This window comes from Eptatretus burgeri, chromosome 9 (genome assembly GCF_056783735.1).
Source record: "Eptatretus burgeri isolate ZD-2024b chromosome 9, Ebu_testis_v1, whole genome shotgun sequence".
Taxonomy (NCBI): domain Eukaryota; kingdom Metazoa; phylum Chordata; class Myxini; order Myxiniformes; family Myxinidae; genus Eptatretus; species Eptatretus burgeri.
Genome location: NC_140969.1, coordinates 72217008 through 72236564, shown reverse-complemented (window position 1 = coordinate 72236564; position 19557 = coordinate 72217008). Strand labels below are relative to the sequence as shown.

At 43.2% G+C, this 19557-nt stretch overlaps 1 protein-coding gene across 1 annotated transcript in view; it reads right to left on the bottom strand.

Annotated features, from left to right (window-relative positions):
• Positions 1–2377: 2377 nt before the first annotated feature.
• Positions 2378–19557, bottom strand: part of LOC147020343 (uncharacterized) — a 76660-nt gene continuing 59480 nt past the window's right edge. Inside the window, exons 7-15 of the mRNA XM_085893783.1 lie at positions 18854–18943; positions 18514–18544; positions 18361–18415; positions 12449–12875; positions 12270–12292; positions 11842–12034; positions 6845–6947; positions 6623–6678; positions 2378–2882 (exon numbers count right to left, since the gene is read on the bottom strand). Coding sequence (XP_085749909.1) covers positions 2791–2882; positions 6623–6678; positions 6845–6947; positions 11842–12034; positions 12270–12292; positions 12449–12875; positions 18361–18415; positions 18514–18544; positions 18854–18943 — 1070 coding nt within the window. The 3' untranslated portion in view covers positions 2378–2790. The remainder of the gene's footprint in view (positions 2883–6622; positions 6679–6844; positions 6948–11841; positions 12035–12269; positions 12293–12448; positions 12876–18360; positions 18416–18513; positions 18545–18853; positions 18944–19557) is intronic.

Genomic DNA, 19557 nt, shown 5'->3' with positions numbered 1-19557 from the left:
TAAATGCATGTTTAGCCAGGTTGTTTGGTAATCGGACGTTACATGAGTGTCGGGAGGTGTAGCAGGCTGTCCAGTATTCAGGCAGGCTGTCCAGTATTCATACAGTGGTGGTATACCGAGGCGCCTACTTTTTCCTTCTTCCCTTCTAATGAGCCCCCACCCAGCACCCTGGGTTGGGGCTGGGTCAGTCAGTCAGTAAGTCAGTCAGCCAGCAAGACGTGCCAGCAACCCATTGGCAGGGAGCTGCTGCAATCTCGAACGATGGACCAATCATGGGTTCCCAGGGGTGGTCCGAGTGGCGCCCCAAAAAGGCAAGAGTAACTGCTTGGTCCTGTCTGGGATCTGCTTCGTGAGGAGTGACTCGACGAGCTGTTCCTCCTTGGCCTGGATTTACATACGGGACCTTGTGAGAAACCAGCTGGAACACACCGGATCTTTAGCTCTTGTGCCGTCGATCTTACAGGGGCTGGACGCGCCGAGGCTGGTGAGTGAGCGGTACCGACAAAAGGACGTCGTCGTCGCCATCTTGCCACGTGGCGTGCGCGAGCGGTGCCGATAGGAGCACGAGCGCCATCTTCCCACGCTGTGTGGTCGAGCTGGGTGCTCAAATCCGACGGCATCGGTTTGTCACAAGCCGCATTCGTGCATCACACACTTTTCCTCTCGTCCATGAGGCATCACCAAGTACTCCGTGTCTTGTATGCATGTTGTCCAGGCCTAAGGTTTATTTTGCTAGGGCCCCCTTCGAAACCCGTATCCGTAGCTCCCTAGTTAAGAGTGGGTTATATATGAATGATAACGTTATCATGAATGTTTTGATTGTGTCGTATTCCCCGATGAGTCCCCAATAAATCTGGCTGAGTTGTACGAAATTTGCCGCTTTGAATTTATTTGTGCCGCGCTGAGGAACAATTGCTCGATTTGTATATAAAACCAAACAGGCTACGGACTGGCAGACTCTGCTCGGTCTCTGACAAACCCAGTCTGTAGCCGGGTCTATATCCCCAACTGGTACGGCCCAGGTGTACTTTGGTATCGTGATCTGAGGCGCGTGACCTGAGACCTGTGCCGAACTAGCCGGCATTGTAACCCCTGAGATGGCAGTGCTGTTAAGCGCCGCCGAATCTTCAACAATATCACTGGCTAAATCAAAAATTGAGACTAGGGCTTTTTTTGACACTGATGAATCGCAAAAAAAACATTTAGTTTTTTTTTTCTCTTGAAATTAGACCGTGATTAATAAGTTTTAATGGTTTTCAGAAAAAAAATTGTGTTTGGGTTCCCTTTTAAGCTCGGACATCAAAATAACCTGATCACCACTTGGATATCCAGGGCCATACCCCACGTCGCAGGTTTAAAAACTGCCGCAATCTGCTTTGTTAAGCACAGTTTTGCACACCCCAATATATATATATATATATATATATATATATATATATATATATATATATACATATATATATATATATATATATATATATATATATATATATATTATCTTCTTCTTCTTTCGGCTGCTCCCATTAGGGGTCGCCACAGCTTATCATCCGTTATGATCCGCATACTGATTTGGCATAGGTTTTACGCCGGATGCCCTTCCTGACGCAACCCTGGTCGCCTCTTACGACAAAGGGATAAGGATTGGGTTTCGCCATGATTCCGGGCTGCCCTACACCCTCTCATAGCGCAGCCCAGCGCAGAGCTCCCGTCCTCAAGCGATCCTCCAAGCCAAGCCTCTGAGTATCCGGATTACAGGCGCACACCACCACGCCTGATATATATATATATATATATATATATATATATATATATATATATATATATATATATATATATATATATATATATATATATATTTCCAGCAATCTGTGTGTGTGTGTCTGCGACCACCGTTTCTCGACAACCGCTGGTCCGATCTAATTGAAACTTGCCAGGAATATTGCTGAGGACCTGTACATGTGCCTTTTCAAGATTTGATATTGTTCAACGGCATGCGAGAGTGAAGGAACAGCCTGTGTGGTTGTTGTTTCTGGCACGCGGTTTGAAAGTTTTTTTTATATTATTTTTTGCACGTACGGCCGGGCCGCATGTACGGGCACGCACCTACGGGCCCGCACTAGTATATATTATCGTGGAAGGGGGAGCAGGGTTGCCATAGCTTCAACACAGTAATAATAGCTTCGTCCTTATGCTTTACCATTACAAAATATATATATATATATATATATATATATATATATATATATATATATATATATATATATATATATATATATATATATATATATATATATATATATATATATATATATATATATATGAAGGCTGAAACGTTGCTTTACCTTCCTTCCCACAGTCGAGGAAATGACTTCTGTCATCATTTGGTTGAGAAAGTTTATTGTCCCTAAAATTGAAAATTGAACAAAAACATATCAAGGATGGAAAGATAATAATTTACTTTACAATACAAGGACAGAATAATTTATACATGAAATTTTTTTAACCCTTCGATGCATGAGTGGGTCAAAAATGACCCAGTTTGGCTGTAAAATTGCAATCTCTTTTTTGCACTCATGCATCTAAGGGTGAAAAGCACAAACTATCAACTGAGGAATACAAACTATTCTGAGATAGTTCTAAAAAGAGCCCAAAAAAATATAGAAAAATGGATTTAAGAATGATGAACACCAGTGATGAAGTACCAAGTAAAATGTTCAAAATCCTTGATATGTATTATCCTGAAGAAGAAAGAAGGTTTTTTTTTTTTTAGGCACGGAGCGCGTTGGTGCTCTACGGCCAGAACACATTTTGGCGTCTTGGTTCAAGGTGGTCATTCTTAAACGCTTGGTGCTCTTGTCGATGTATGAACCTCCAATCACCATCTGCAAATAAAGCACGAGAAATCAATCTCATTATCCTCACATTGATAGTGTGGTGGTGAAGACACAGGACTGGAATCCCAGACAACATGTTTTAAAATCCCATTGGAGTCTGCAGTACTAAGGAAATAGATTCCGACCTGATGGAAAATGAGCTAGTCTCAGGAGAATTACTATGATAGACTGATGGTTAAAACCCATCGAGGTAACCTATGACTTTCAAGGAGGAAGCACTCAGGGTAACTTGGGATGCGCAGCAAAATGGCAGCCTCTGAAAACACAGCAACCAACGCTCCCCCCCCCCCCAACAGGACTCAAAACAAAAACAACACCTGTGCAGGTCAAGAGTGGTGTACCCTTCATGTTCAATTCTATAATCAAACATGCACTTGGAGGTAATAAATAACTGCCACAGGCATTTGATTGATATATAGAGATAAGATGCAACAATCGTGTGTGTGTGTGTGTGTGTGTGTGTGTGTGTGTGTGTGTGTGTGTGTGTGTGTGTGTGTGTGTGTGTGTGTGTGTGTGTGTGTGTGTAAGAGATTTCTATGCAATCCTCAACCGTTGGATGGAATCAGTTGAAAACTGGTGGTTGTACCCGGAGTGTGCATTGGTATATTGTAGGGGGGGAGGGGGGAATTAGTGGTGTCACAGTGGGGGTACACCCTAATTCTCTCTGTAAATATGGTATAGTGCTGCTCCCAGTGGGGGTTGGAATTACAAGTCTATGAAAATACTCCAATTCAAGAGGAATTAATCTGCCAGTAAAACAAAATTAACAATAGTGAAGAATCACTTTATAAATTGAAAAATTCTCATGGCCAGATCTGGATTGGATCTTCACCAAAATTGAATCCATTCTTCCTTGTCACACACCCAACGTGAAGTCAAACAAAATACAGCATCCAATAACCAAAGTAACATTTCTATCTCGAGGAAATCTTCAGAGTATAACCTCAGTTCAACATTCAAATGGAAATGTGAAACTTCACCTTAGTATAAAGGATGAACACAAGTTTTCTCATGTGAAAAAGACATCATTTTCGTTTTCAGAGCCACAAACAAATCTGAACAAACTCTAGAACTATTAAGTTGTCCTTCCTGATAATAGTGGTCATCATCATCTTCTTCTTCTTCTTCTTCTTCTTTTGGCTGCTCCCGTGAGGGGTCGCCACAGCGGATCATCCATATGATCCGCATAGTGATTTGGCACATGTTTTACACCGGATGCCCTTCCTGACGCAACCCTGGTCGCCTCTTACGACACAGGGATCTGGTACACCTATTTTAACCGGGGTATACACCGGCCCAGTACACTGGTACTCATTTCGCCGACCTCAGAAGGATGACAGGCTGAGTCCACCCCCTGGTGTTTTTCGACTTGGTATATACATATATACACATACATACATATATGTGTATATGTACATATACATATATATATATATATATATATATATATATATATATATATATATATATATATATATATATATATATATATATATATATATATTCATTGGCCCAACGGGGCTTGAACTCAAGACTTTTTGGGTCCCAAGCCGCTGCCCTAACCACTGCGCCAACACCAGGCTTAGAGGATTCAATTCAAGAGGAATTCAAGAACAGGTCATCTGGTATTAAAATGCTGGCCACATATCTGATTCTATTCTTCTTCTCCTTCTCTTCCCTTCATGAGAGGTGAAGTCCACTCTGCCTTGCCCATGATACTCCTCCACTTCCCTCTGTCCCCAGCCATCACTCTCTACTATCCAACCACCCCAACCTCATTGATATCACTCCTTACACAATCTTCCATCTCAACCACAGTCTACCTCTTTTCCTCTTGCCTTGCTCCCTCAACCTATCCGCTCTTTTGTCATTCTGTCTTCCCCCATTCACACCAAGTGTTCCAGCCCACTTCAGCTGGCTTCTTACCAATCTCCTCCCTCAGTTCATCCATCCTCCTATACACCCTCTTCACCCACACAATCCTCCTGACCCAGTTGTTCTCACAGACCTGCAACCTCTGTTGTTGTTTCTCTTTTAGTGCCACCATCTCCAGACTGTACAAGTAGGCTGACGTTACACAAGACAATTAGGTTGGCCGACATTACACAAGATAACTTTCCCTTCAAATTTCCTTAATCTGTCTGGCTGCCATTAATCCCTCCACCTCCTCCACACATTTGCACCCACCTCAGTCCTCCTCCGATCTACAATCCCCAGTCACTGTCCCCCCCCCCTCTCCCCAGATACTCAACATATTTCCCTGCCTGATCTTCTTCCCCTCTAACTTGATATTAATTTATTTTCTCTGCTGCCTAACCCACATAACCTCAGTCTTCTCCATACTTATCTTCAGTCCATGCTTGCTGAATGCCTCCTTCCACTCCCCTAATAACTCCTGCATCTCCTGCTTACTCTCGACCACAACAGCGAGATTGTCAACATACAACATCCTCTCCAGGATACATTTCATTTTTACCCTCCTGCTTTCCAGCTACATCACCATGGTAAACATGAGTGGGCTGCGAGAGCTTATCCCTCCACAAACTGAACTTCTCCAACATCCCAGCACCAACTAAAACTCTTCCCTTTGTTCCCTTCTACATCCCTTCCATCAAGCTAACTTTTGCTTCCAGCACTCCATCTACCTCAATGTCACAATCACCATCTCTCTCGGGACAGTGTCATAGGCCTTCTCCAGGTCCACGAATCCCATTGCCATTTCACCTTGCACCTCCAACCACTTCTCCACCAGCTGTCTCAGTGTGAACATCCCATCCGTCACCCCCCCCCCCTTCCCCTTCCTAAGTCCCTGTGGCTCTTTGTCGATCTCCCACTGCAATTATCATCTCTGTATGCACCTAATTAATACCTGGCCCTATTAGCTTCTTTATCTTCTAATTCTCTCTGCACATCCTCCATAATCTCCACATAACACGGAACCTCTGCTCGCAGTTTCAACAACTTCTTGAAATATCCTTTCCTTACCTTCAATATTTCCCCCCTATATCACTAGTCTCCCATCACCATCCTCCCTTCATGTCCTTGCTATCCTTATCCCTCTCATGAGTCAATTTATAGATCTTCCTCACACAATCCTCTTCCATATCAATCCTCATCTTGTCCACCACATTCCTAGTGCTTTCTTCTTTTGCCCATGCAGGTGGAGCAGCTCTGAATATGATTGTCCCCCCTTGATCCTTGATCTTCTCTATCCTCTTCCAAGCCTCATTTTCACCAACTCCCTTTGCTATTTCCTTCATCCATCATACCTTGTTCATATCCCTCGACAATGCACCCATTCCTGATGTTCTTCCACACAAAACTTCTGCAATTCCCTTAAATGCCTCTCCGTACTTGTTCCACTCTTCCAAATATTTGGCTTCTTCGCCAAGTTCCTCATACCTGACCCTCTTCCTCTCCAGTGACGCTGTCCCTGCAATTCCCCCACCTTATAATCCTCAGACCCTGCTTTTAACAGCCCTTTTTATTCTGCAAGCGTACAACAAAGCAGGAACCCTAACCCTAACGGATAGGTTTGTGTTGGGGAGGGGGGGGCATGCTTTCCCTCCACTGTCTTGCAGTTCTTGATCCTCCACAACTGTTGCTTCCTCAAGATCAACAAATCCAACTCCAAAAAAATTAAAATCTCAAACACCAAAGATATTAAAATGATCAAAAACAAAAAGGGCTCCAATAGTGTTTGGCACAGCCACGTCATACCCACTAACCTTGGCATTTTTGACTGCAGTAATACTTGGGTAGTAACCAGTGCTCCGTTTTGCACCTAAACAAGCAGAAAAAAACAAAGGGAGGAAAATCATCTAAAAATTATGTTTGTAAAGAAAAGAAAAAGACATTAAAAAAAAATACTGATTATTAATTAACATTAATATACGCAGGTTGTTTTACAAATGAATTTTTAATATCAATTAAAAGAAAGGAAAATGTACCGTTTGCACTGCTTGAACACATCTGGAGTGTGCTCAAAGGTGAAACATGATGTACACTCATGAAACCTAACCACATCGGCAAGGTCACCTTCACTGCCATCATCTGTGGGGGGGGAAGGAAAAAAAATCGTATCTCAAATGTGGCTGGTCAGATAGCAGAGAGGTATGCACACTCACCCCTGAACACGCCAGGAGTTTGAATCCTGACCCAGCTATAAACTCTGTCACCCTGGTGTTTCTCAGGCAGGGTGAAGCATCAATGTGTGTGCCTTCCCTCGGATGGATGTTAAACTGGGTCGGCCATCTACAAACCCGAATTGGTGGACATTAAAGATTCCCTGCTCTCCTTCCTGAAAAGACGACGAGCCATCATCTTCACCCTGAACAAATTACTCGTCCCTGCTCTAACCTACACGGGGCATTGAATTAGCCATATCCCTGGAAAATGCTGCCGCAGCGATGTTCTGCAGGTGAAAGAAGAAGAAAAAGCAATGGATTCAATTTATGGAATAAAGTACAACTGCAGTTTTCACAATTTATGTTATTGGTCAACATGCTTTGGGAAATGAGAAGGCATTTGGAGCCATTTATATATTACATATGCAGAAAAGAAACTGTTCATGTCGGTGGGATGAGGAGCGGTTAATCAAAGCACTTTTGAGAAATATTATGGATGATATGAGATAAAGGAGGGCTTCGTGAGGAAAGAAGAGACGAGACAGGGTAGAAAGGGAGGGGGTATGTATTGGGCATACAATGGTTTTATACAATTATGTTTTTTTTTATAATGATGTCCTCTTCTAAGATTTTAAAAGTGGAAAGTAATTACATGTATATCCTTTTACTAACACACTGCTGATTTTGATTATGATTTTAATTGATATTTGATATACCACGTCCTCTTTTTATGTTTTACATTAATTTTGCAGCAGAATACCTTTTCTTTGTCAGGTCAGGTTCGATTTGTGATCTGCTACAGGTACCATGTAAACCTGTACTAACCTGTTCCATGGTCGGGTTGTCGGCGACTAAACCGTCTCCCCAACCAGGTTTTCTGGTGAGGAGGGTGTTTGGATATGGACACCCAGCAGGATTAAAAACAAAACCTGTCAAAGGGCGGAGGAGCTCCTTGTGAGACAACGGACATCCAAATCTAGTGCCCAACTGTGTTTGCAGACGTCCTCCTGCAGTTGGGTTACTTTTTATTAGGAGGTTGGTGGCAGGATTTGCACTCCGGCCACCGTAAAACCCTTCATTCCGCAAAACACAAAAACGCAAAAAAAATCTGAAAACCCACTCCGTGGGAGTACCTCCTGTGCAGCTTCCCTTCGCAGGGCAGCTCACCGGATGACGGGATTGGGGCAAAGCCTTCGGGACCCCCAATCTTTGATGATAGGAGGGAAACCACGGGGTAACATCCCTGGGTCAGATTGCGGGAGAGTGTGTCGGAGTGGTGCTGAGGTGTCGTCCACCAGACGGCGGTCTCCTTGGGTTAACCTGAGGCGGTCCCTTCGGGTGGGTGCCTGGAATGTCCTATCCCTAAGAGAGGATGAACACCTGTCTCTGTTATCATCTGAGCTCAAGCGTTTGGACATCGGGATTGCAGCTCTCTCTAAGGTTCGGAGACCAGCCTGCGGCGAGATAATGTTGGGTGGTTACACCTACTATTGGTCTGGTCGCTCTGATGGTTACCATACCCAAGGAGTGGCTGTTGCTGTGTCCAATAAGCTAACCCCAATGATAATTGAGGTAACACCGGTCAAAGAGCGTATTATGAGATTAAGGATTCGTCACTCCTTAGGTGTCATTTCCCTGGTCTCTGTTTATGCTCCGACTGAGGCGAGTGATCTCACCGTGAAGGATGCATTCTACGCCACACTCGAGTCTGTGGTTGATCAGTGCCCCAGACGAGATACACTTCTAGTCTTGGGGGATTTCAATGCATCGACTGGAACTGATAGGGACGGTTATGAGGTGTGTGTTGGTCCCCATGGGTCAGGAACTATGAACCAGAATACCACTAAGTTCCTTGATCTTGCAAGAAGTCATGGACTTAGGGTGGCTGGTTCATGGTTTCAGCGCCCACAAGCTCATCGCTGGACTTGGTATTCCAACGCTGGCGGTGTGGCAAAGGAGATTGACCATGTCCTCATTGACGGTCGTTGGAGGATGATCCAGAACTGCAGGGTCTACCGGAGTGCTCAGTTCCTCAATACTGACCACAGGCTTGTTGTAGCAACTCTAAAGCTGCACCTTAAATCCTGGAGAATGGTACCATCCCAGCCTAGGCTGGATGTTGGCAAGCTCAGGGATAAGAGAGTAGCTGAGTCTGCGAACAGGCTGAGTGGACACTTGGGGGGACTGGGTGCTTTGGGGGGTCCTGAAGAGTTGTGGAGTGCCTTCAAGACCACCGTCCTTGATGTTGCCGGTGGATGTCTTGGAGCTCACCGCAGGGCAAAGAAGAATTTTGTCTTTCAAGGGACACTGGATACCATTGACCAGAGTCGCAGGGCCAGGCTGAATGGCAGAGCTGAGCTGTTCAGGGAGCTGAGGCGTAAAACTGTACGTGCACTGAGGGTGGACAAGGAGGCCTATGTGCGAGGAATCTGTGAGGGGGTAGAGCATCACCTGTGGACGGGTGATTCTCGTCCCGCTTACAGGGGAATTCGCGCATTACGTTCATCCAAGCCCATTCCTCGGAGCACTGCAGTTCGAGCAGAGAGTGGTAGGCTCTTGACAGAGGAGTCTGAAGTGAAGGCCCGCTGGGCCGGTTACTTTGAGCGGTTGTACCAGGCTGATCCTCCAACTGTCGAGTTTGACCTCAAGGGTGTTACAATCCCTGTTGCTGACCCTCGAATCAACTGTGGTCCACCTTTGCTTGTGGAAACATGGGCTGCGGTGAACCAGTTGAAACGGGGCAAAGCTCCAGGGATCTGTGGCATCCATGCTGAACTTCTCAAGGCTGGTGGAAATGCTGCACTCGTGTCGTTGCATGCAGTTTTGTGCTCTGCCTGGAACACAGGCATCATCCCAACTGACTGGAAGAGGGGCCTTGTTGTCCCTCTCTGGAAAAGGAAGGGTGATCGCCAAGACTGCAACAACTACCGAGGGGTGACGCTGCTCTCAGTGCCGGGCAAGGTCTTTGCTCGGATAATTCTTGATAGGGTTCGCCACCATCTGCTTGAGCACCAGCGTCCAGAGCAGTCAGGCTTTACACCAAAGAGGTCAACGATTGACCGTATCCTTGCCCTTTGTGTCCTCACCGAACGCAGATGAGAGTTTCGGCAGGGGCTGCTTGCAGCCTATGTTGATCTCTGTAAAGCGTTCGATTCAGTGAATCGGGATGTCCTCTGGAGGATTCTTGGTCTTCGTGGGGTGCCACCAAAACTGATCGATCTGATGTCTGAACTCTACTCTGGTACTGAAAGTGCTGTAAAGTGTGGTGGTACCATCTCTGACTTATTTCCAGTTGGTACTGGAGTTCGTCAGGGATGTGTACTTGCCCCCACACTTTTCAGCACTTGTATGGACTGGATTTTAAGGCCCGGTCACACCTTGACGTTTTAGCCAACGTATGCCGATTTTTGAATTTTTTTTCTAAAACGCTGGCACACGTTGAATACGTTATGGGTAAGTTTTGATAACATTGAGAGCACGCTGAAAAACACTGCCATACGTCGTTGTACGTTGGCTTTAAACGTTGTACTTTTTGGTTGTCCTCAAATTTTTGCATGCTTGAAATTTCACGACGTATGCCGGCACTCTGACCAAGCATCTGAGATGGAGACTTAATTCCTTTGGTACCAGGTCTCTTCGGAGAATCCTTGGCTATTGCTGGTCGGATTTTGTGTCCAACGAGCGGTTGCTGAGAGAGACTCGGATGAGATTTGTTACCTGCATCGTCCGTGAGCGTCAGTTGCGGCTGTATGGACATGTGGCTCGTTTTCCTAACGCTGATCCTGCTCACCAGATTCTCTCAGCGAGGGAGTTTCGTGAGTGGAGGAGGCCAGTGGGCCGACCACGTGCCTCGTGGTTGCAGCAAGTTGACCATCATCTCAAGGAGATGGGGATGGGCCTGGCATCTGCCTGGGGGATGGCCAGATGGAGGCCCCTGGAGTACCGGCAGACAGTGGACGCAGCGACACGCTGTTCTGGCACATGCTCCCATACCTGACCTGACCTGAACACCTATCCCTGCCTTGGTCTAAAGTAGCTCACACTTTTAAACTCCATTTCTTTGAACCTTACATAGCCGAGCTCACAGGCTGAGTTTTTCTTTTCCCTTCTTTAATCCCATTCACCCTGGTTTTCCCCTAACTCGTGTTTACCTTATCTCTGTTTCCACCTTGTGATGTGCTATTGCACCTGTTCTCTAATCCTCCCCTTGCTTTTTGCTGTATTCACCCTCCTATAGTGTCTATCCTGCCTTGCGGTCAGCACATTATATAATGCAATTTCATTGCATTCCTTGTCATTCCTCAGTATGTACAGGAGACAGGCCGTTCTCGTACACTTTCTTCCTTAATTGTTTATATGTCATGTATAATGTGGATGGTTTAGTCTTTTTGGCTTGAAGTGATCAAGTCCGTTTGTGAATTCACCTATCCCTCATTATGATGTCACTTTTATCTGCACGTTAATTAGTACGCAATTTAATGATATTACAATGTACTATTTTGCAGCCATTTTTTCTTTTCTCTGTTTGAATGTTTCTGTTTGTTTGAATAAAACCATTACTGCGACTTTAAGGTCAAAAAACGTGTTTTTCGTTTTCTACGTGTAATATGTCGATTAGAATTTGCATCAAATGATATGATGACATGTCACACCGAAGTTGAGCAGGTGTCGATAACGAATCCATGCCGATGAAGTTGCGCTACATATTGAAGAGTCTAAATATAAACACTTAAAATCGTCTTGATGGGCAAGGAATATTGTGGTTGAGTTAATAAAGAATGTTTCCATCCTGCAAAATGGACTTGATGTTCAAAAGTTACCCATAGTCATGAATTCAAATTCAAATGTCAAGTCTTCATCATGATGAGATGCTTGTTGGAAGTAGAAATCTGGTATTGTGAAATCTTCAAGGTCATCAAGTTGTTCAGCACGAGGTTCAGGAGGCACGGCAGTGTCGTCGTGTTTCCGTTTAACTTTCGAACATGATTCTTCTTCTTTTTCCTCTTCTTCATTCTGAAACAAAAAAGAAGACAAGGCAGCCAAGTCCTTCAATCACCAATTTGCAAGACTTCATGACCTACAACTGCAGTACTTTATGAACATTAAAAAAGAAAACATGATATGTTACAACAGGCTCAAATGAAAAGGAAACGCAGTGAAGAAGAGGATTTTAAATGGAAGTTTTTGAAGCATTTCAAAGTCAGCAAACAGAAATGAGCAGTAAGAAGAATACAGAGCAAATGCTCACATTCGATTTGTACTCCCCTCCTCCTACAACAACAAAAAAAGAAATCCATAAACAAATGTCAAGCAACAGTCAAAACCAATATACAATAATCACGCATTAAATGTGTGCTCAAAACACGTCTGCGTTCACAAAACACAAAACAAAACACGAAAATTGTTTTGCAAAGTCAAATGACTCACGGCGAACACATATGATTGCGTAGTATTCCGTATCGGGCTCCGCTTTTTTGGATGAAGCTTTATTCATCCTGGACAGTTTCTTAGCAGCAAATGCATTTGCTTTCAGTGTTTTTCTGGAGACCTTGCGTGGCTGGGTCTCTGTCTTTGGTTTTTTTGTATTATTGGTATTTTCCGTCTTCTTGAGTTCTTCATCCTTGAGTTGTTCATGTTCCTGTTGATTCTGAGAACTTGTAGTTGAGTTACTACTTTCGTCTTCTGATGAGCTTTCAGCGATCTTCTTGATTCTGTCCACAAACATCTCCTCTATGATGTATCTTGGGCAATATGACTCATCATCGTCGGAACAATCTGGCGACCCTTGCCATACCCTCATCAAGGTAATCACTGCATGGAAGAAGCGCAGGTACATTGGCTGGATCAGCATTGCCTAAGGATTACAAATGGAGAGAGGAAAATAATTACAGTATTATGATGGAATACAACATTCTCTGAACAGGGTAGCCAGAGTTCAACAACTTAAATCGTCAACCTTGGCTTGAAACAATTCCAAATGTTTCCACAACAACAACAGCTGTTTATGACAACTTCCCAGTTTTCCCAGGGGGTTGGTCAATGATGGCATTCCTCCATACTGATCTATCCATTGTATCAGTTTTCTGCAAACCCAGGTCGGTGGTTCAGAGGCAGGTCAGTGGTCTTTCTGTCTTCTGAGGTCTCCTCTCTGGTCTGCCCCCCCCCCTGCTCTGTCTGCGATTTGTCCCCTTCATATTTCCGCAGGGTGCTCAAGGTCCGCCAACAACCCCCTTCTGGTAAAACTGCCAAAATCACGAATCACTGCTCACCTTCACTCTTTCATTCATCTTTTTTCCCGCCTTTGGAACAAACTCCCTCACTCTCTTCAATCCCATTCTTCCCTCCAGGCCTTCAAAACAGCCGTTCACCACCACCTCTTATCATCTCCCATCCAATTCCTCGATCTTTTCTACCCCCATTAATCCACCCCAAACCCACCTCCTTCAAATTCCTTGCTTTCTTTCCTGAAAGTCCCTGTAATGTCCATCTTGTATACCCTATGTTCCCCACCCCATCCCTCTCCCTTCCACAGATCTCCTTGTGTCTCTGTTCCCCACTGTTTTTTCCTTCCCTCTCCCACCCCTCTTGACTCCTCCTCCCCCTTGATGTGCATTGTGTGTTAGCTCTCATACGAGCCTCGACAATGTATACAAAAATAAAATAAAATAACCCAACATCCCGTATTGTTCTTGACATTTTCAATCCATGTTTTTTACTTACGAAATCTAAAGATTTCGTAAGTATTTTTATGACTTCCGTCGTGTGTGTGTGTGTGTGTGTGTGTGTGTGTGTGTGTGTGTGTGTGTGTGTGTGTGTGTGTGTGTGTTTGTAGGCACGATAACTCGAAAACATAAGAAGCTACCAATGTCAAATTACACCATGTGATTCAGGAGGGTGATGGCTCGTGCTGATTAGATTTTGGTCAAAATCGGTCAAAGGTCAAGGTCACAGTGAGGTCAAACATTCGATTTTTGATGGTTTGGTACAGAATCATCGTATAAACTTCTGGTTTGCGTCGCTACCTTCTCCAGAGACAGCTTTTATTAGACAAGGTCAGAGGTCAAGTTGACGATTTCTTAAGTACCAGTCTATGACTGCTTGTTTGTTTTTTTGGAGGTGCTCTTGGCTTTCTTCCTTCTACCACAATTCGTATCGCTTTTGTTGCAGCTTCGACTTTTTTAACTTTCGTTGCGCACAACCATATCAACAAAGTCTTCTCTTCCTAAGTTCTTCTTTACCAACATTGATTTTTTTTTATCTCATCCTGATTTCTGAGTTGGGTATTCTTTCTTTCAGAGACAATCCATTAATCCATCATATCATTCTCATCTTAGTCATTTCCATTTATTTTTACATATTCGATCTGCATTGCTCACGTTTCACTTCCATACATCAAATATTTCTTCAATTTGAATGAACAAACGAGCTTTATAGTTATCCAAAATGAATCCGACTCTCTGTTAGAGAAACACCCCAAACTTACCTTATCAAGACAGGGGTCATGACTACATTGCAAAGCAACTCAAATCAGGATGAGAGGCTTTTATGTTTTTATTTATTTATTTATTATTACCTCCACCACCGAAGGTGAAGGAGGTCATGTTTTCATCCCTCTCTGTCTGTTGGGTCGCCGAAATAATAGGTGACCCTTATTGTCAGTAATTCTGTCTAATTGTTTGGATGTTTGTTCGTTTGTCATCAGCATAATTGGTAGTAAACGTGGGCCGATTTTGACCAAACTCAGGTGGTAGGTACATCTTATGACCTTGTGCTTTGGAAATTGTGATGGTTTCTAGGGGCGCTTTGGTTCCCTAGCAACAACCAAAAAACTTTCAAAATCGGTACCGTTCACACGAAATCAATTCCGAAAGCCATTATCCCAGGTAGGGTTATGAAATTTGGCAGGAATGATCTACAGGTGATGCTCTATCAAATATATTCTGGTTTTGTGATATATGGAATACTTTACCCGCAGCGCCCCCTACAATTAGGGTATGCGCGAAAATTGGTGAAAATTGAAGGCCCCCTAGCGACCAGGTGAGTGCATCGATACGAATGAAATTTTTCAGGTTCATGGTACTCAATGAGTACTACAACTTTGCCTCAGGACATATTGACCGATTTCGCTTAGGTCAGGGGTCAAAGGTCAATTAGTGCAAAAATCGATAATATGCGAGAGCTGGAGGTGCCTTCGCGCCAAATGCTACTTCTCCTCGAGTTATAGTCGGATAGTCATGAAAATTCAAACTAATCGTCTGGAATACATTATGCACAAACGATGGAGCCAGATTTTCGATTTAGAACTTTGTTCACCCACAGCACCCCCTCGAACTTTGGGAATTTCCAATTTCAAACCGCATTTTCGGTACTTTTCATTCAAATGGATACCGAGTAGTTATCAGTAGATGGAACTGGATGAGATTTGATATGCATAATCTTAAGGTGATTCCCTATCTGCTATATGACATCCATTTTGCTCTATATCTTATAGTTTCAAAATGGCAACCCTCTCAACTTGGGTGTCTGAGGGCCATTGAGCATTCCTGCTAAAACTTCAAAGTACACTAGCTCCAAGACGATTGAACCGAATTGAATGAAACTTTACATGCTTATATACCGTAATGAGTATGACAACTTTGCTTGTTTGCATAATGACCTATCTCGATTAGTTCAGGGGTCAAAGGTCAATAAGTGCATTTTTCGGTGAAAATGTTTATTCAAGTCCCCCTACCAGCAAAACGGCTCAACCGATCCAAACAAATTTTTGCACGTGAATACTCCCCGATGAGTAGTACAAGTTTGCTCATTTGCATAATGACCTATCTCCACTTGGTCAGCGGTCAAAGTGTCGCAATACTAACATTCCTGCTCGGCGACCCATCGCCGCCTACCGGCTTGGTACTTACGAAATCTAAAGATTTCGTAAGTATATTGATCGCTTCCGTCCTCTGTTTGTGTGTTTGTTTGTAGGCACGATAACTCGAGAACGGAAGAAGCTACCAATGTCAAATTAGAACACGCAATTCAGGAGGGTGGTGGCTAGCGCTGATTAGATTTTGGTCAAAATCGGTCAAAGGACAAGGTCACAGTGAGGTCAAACATTCGATTTTTGATGGTTTTGTACAAAATCATCGTAGAAACTTCTGGTTTGCATCGCTACCTTCTCTAGAGACAGCATTTATTAGACAAGGTCAGATGTCAAGTTGACGATTTCATAAGTACCAGTCTATGACTGCTTGTTTGTTTGTTTGTAGGCACGATAACTCGAGAACAGAAGAAGCTACCAATGTCAAATTATACCACGTGATTCAGGAGGGTGATGGCTAGCGCTGCTTAGATTTTGGTCAAAATCGGTCAAAGGTCAAGGTCACAGTGAGGTCAAACATCCAAAACATAACTCGAGAAAAGTTACCACAGGTAATCAGGTATTGTTGACGGAGCGTGAGTTTGAAAGATCGAGGTAAGTTCGGCGGAATTTGTGTCAATTCGTCGAGTTACGGCTGTTTTAAAAATTTCAGTGTTTGCGCCCATGGCGCAGAACGCCTTGCCTAGTTGTAGGTCGCGTTGTGTTTTCGATAAAGATGGTATTTAAAAGTTATTTTTCATCCAAATAAAGCTTATTGTCGCATGTCTGACTCGCTAAGCCATCGGATGGTGTAGAGATTGTTTGTGGATGGCCGAATATTACGGTTATATGACTTTTATAAAATAATATGAAATAATTCCATAAATTCCTGTGGAGAAATCGAGTATTTTTGCTTCGGTCGACGTTACGAGTTCGTTTTAACTTGGATTTTAATTTTGTCTTTGGTTTTTGCGATCGCTAAGGACGCTTAAAACTCGGTTGTCGAAATTCTGGTAAAAATCGGATGTTCTGGAGATGTTTTAAGATTGTATAAAAATATTTCAACCGCCTCGTCACGGCTCGTCATGTGGCGCAGCGCGCTCGAGCAGACGCGTCGTTGAGTCACGTAAAGCTTTTGTGTGTGCGCGCTGACATCATCGCGCTCGCCCCGGCCTCCTTTCGAGTTGGGGTGGCCGTCGAGTGTGACCTTTACATTACATTAATCCGCGGTAACTCTTGAACAGAAGAAGCTACCAATGTCAAATTACACCACGTGATTCAGGAGGGTGATGGCTAGCGGATTAGATTTTGGTCAAAATCGGTCAAAGGTCAAGGTCACAGTGAGGTCAAACATCCAAACAAAAGTTATAACTCGAGAACGGAAGAATCTACCAAAATCAAATTACACCACATGATTCAGGAGGGTGATGGTGAGCGCTGATTAGATTTTGGTCAAAATTGGTCAAAGGTCAAGGTCACAGTGAGGTCAAACATTCGATTTTTGATGGTTTTGTACAGAATCATCGTAGAAACTTCTGGTTTGTGTCGCTACCTTCTCTAGAGACAGCATTTATGAGACAAGGTCAGAGGTCAAGTTGACGATTTCGTAAGTACCAGTCTATGACTGCTTGTTACTTACGAAATCTTTAGATTTCGTAAGTATATTGATGACTTCCATCCTCTGTTTGTGTGTTTCTTTGTAGGCACGATAACTCGAGAACGGAAGAAGCTACCAATGTCAAATTACACCACGTGATTCACGAGGGTGATGGTTAGCGCTGATTACATTTTAGTCAAAAGCGGTCAAAGGTCAAGGTCACAGCGAGGTCAAACATTCGATTTTTGATGGTTTGGTACAGAATCATCATATAAACTTCTGGTTTGCGTCGCTACCTTCTCTAGGGACAGCTTTTATTAGACAAGGTCAGAGGTCAAGTTGACGATTTCGCAAGTACCAGTGTATGACTGCTTGTTTGTTTGTTTGTCTGCTTGTGTGCAGGATATCTCAAAAAGTTGTGAATGGAACCAGACGAAATTTTGTGGACAGGTTCGGTGTGTGACAATAACGAACTGCTTAGATTTTGGTGAGGATCCGGATCCGACTTCTAAAATTCCTAAGTTATTCTTCACCATTGAGAGATAGGGCCAAAATGATATATTGCACGATATCTCAAAATTTGTTGACGAATTTGGATAAAACTTGGTGTACAAGTTGGGTGTGTGACAAGGAAGAATTGCTTCGAATTTGGTGAAGATCCAACTCGGATCTGGATACGAGAATTATTTAATTTATAAAGTGATTCTTCACCATTGAGAAATCGAGCCAAACACGATATTTAGCATGATATTCCAAAAATGTATTTGGACCGATATGTTCTCGTGGATCAGGCATTGTGTGACTGAGGTATGCGCTCTACCGAGTGTCCTTCTAGTTATTATTATTATTTATTATACAATTCACACCATGATATACCAAGGCAAGAATAGTTCTTACCTTTAGATAAGTGACAGGAGAGTCTGGATGACCAAATAGCCCTCGATAAGTCCCTCTGTTTGATAAATATGTCAAGGAAAATGTAAACTGGGATTAGTCCAAATTACTTGCAAATCCAATTAAATAAATTCATATACATTAAAAAAGTCTCACCGAGTTTGTTTGCCATAAAATGGATCTTTCACTGAAAGACAGGAAAGAATGAGTGTCAATTGAAGCAATCTTAAAAGTTTTCACAATCATTAGCTATTCAAGAATATGAGACGTCTGCACAAGTAATAGCCCAGATCCGGTAAACATTTTATAAATCCATGTTAAAGGGTTATTCCGCATGCCACAAACGAGAAGTGAACCATATTAGGCATGATAAACCCATGCAAGGTATTAAAAGTGTGGGCTAAAAAAAATCAAAAAAAAATCAAGAAGTACCAATGCTGAAATGAATAAGGCAACAAAATAAACAAAGAAGAATGATTATTTCAAGCAAACTTACTGTAGCCTTTTCCTATGCTTGCTATCATTTCTGTTGATAGTCCAAGAATTATCAGGTTGTTCATAAAGGCCCTTGCAGTTGCAAACTTCGCTGAAATAGAAACAAACAAGCATATTAGTGTCATTTTATGAAAGTCATGACACCTTCCAACGAGAGTCACTATATAACAGGAGTAGCGACTACTTGCAATTTGACGCCATTTTGTTTCCATCGAGCAGGGCACACCAAAACCTGTGCCCATTGTGCGTAGAGTGTAATGTATCCATTTTCTAATCAAGCTGTCTTTCTCTGCGCCCAAAAAGGAAGTTTATATGATTTGATGCTTTTTTTTCGCCTTCTTCGAACACGTTACAATAAGCACACAATCAGACAGGATTGATTTCTCACTTTAACATATATCAGAAACCGCGGCAAAATTAAGTGCAATGTGCGAGTAAAGGTTCACACTGATTGCCTAATTTGAGGTGTACAGAGCGTGTGAGTAGAAGAAACATATATGTCGTGACAGAATGCAGAAATTTGATAGAAGTAGAAGGAGGAAAGTGAAAGACACATGGAGGGAAAGTCGAGAATGAGAAAAGATAACAATTGTGAGTGAAAAAAAGACAAAGAGCTTGAGAAGATTGATTGATTGATTGTGTGCTCTGCCTGAAGGCAAGTCTTTCGTGACTTAGCAAAGCTGATACTGGGTGGTTTGCCATTGC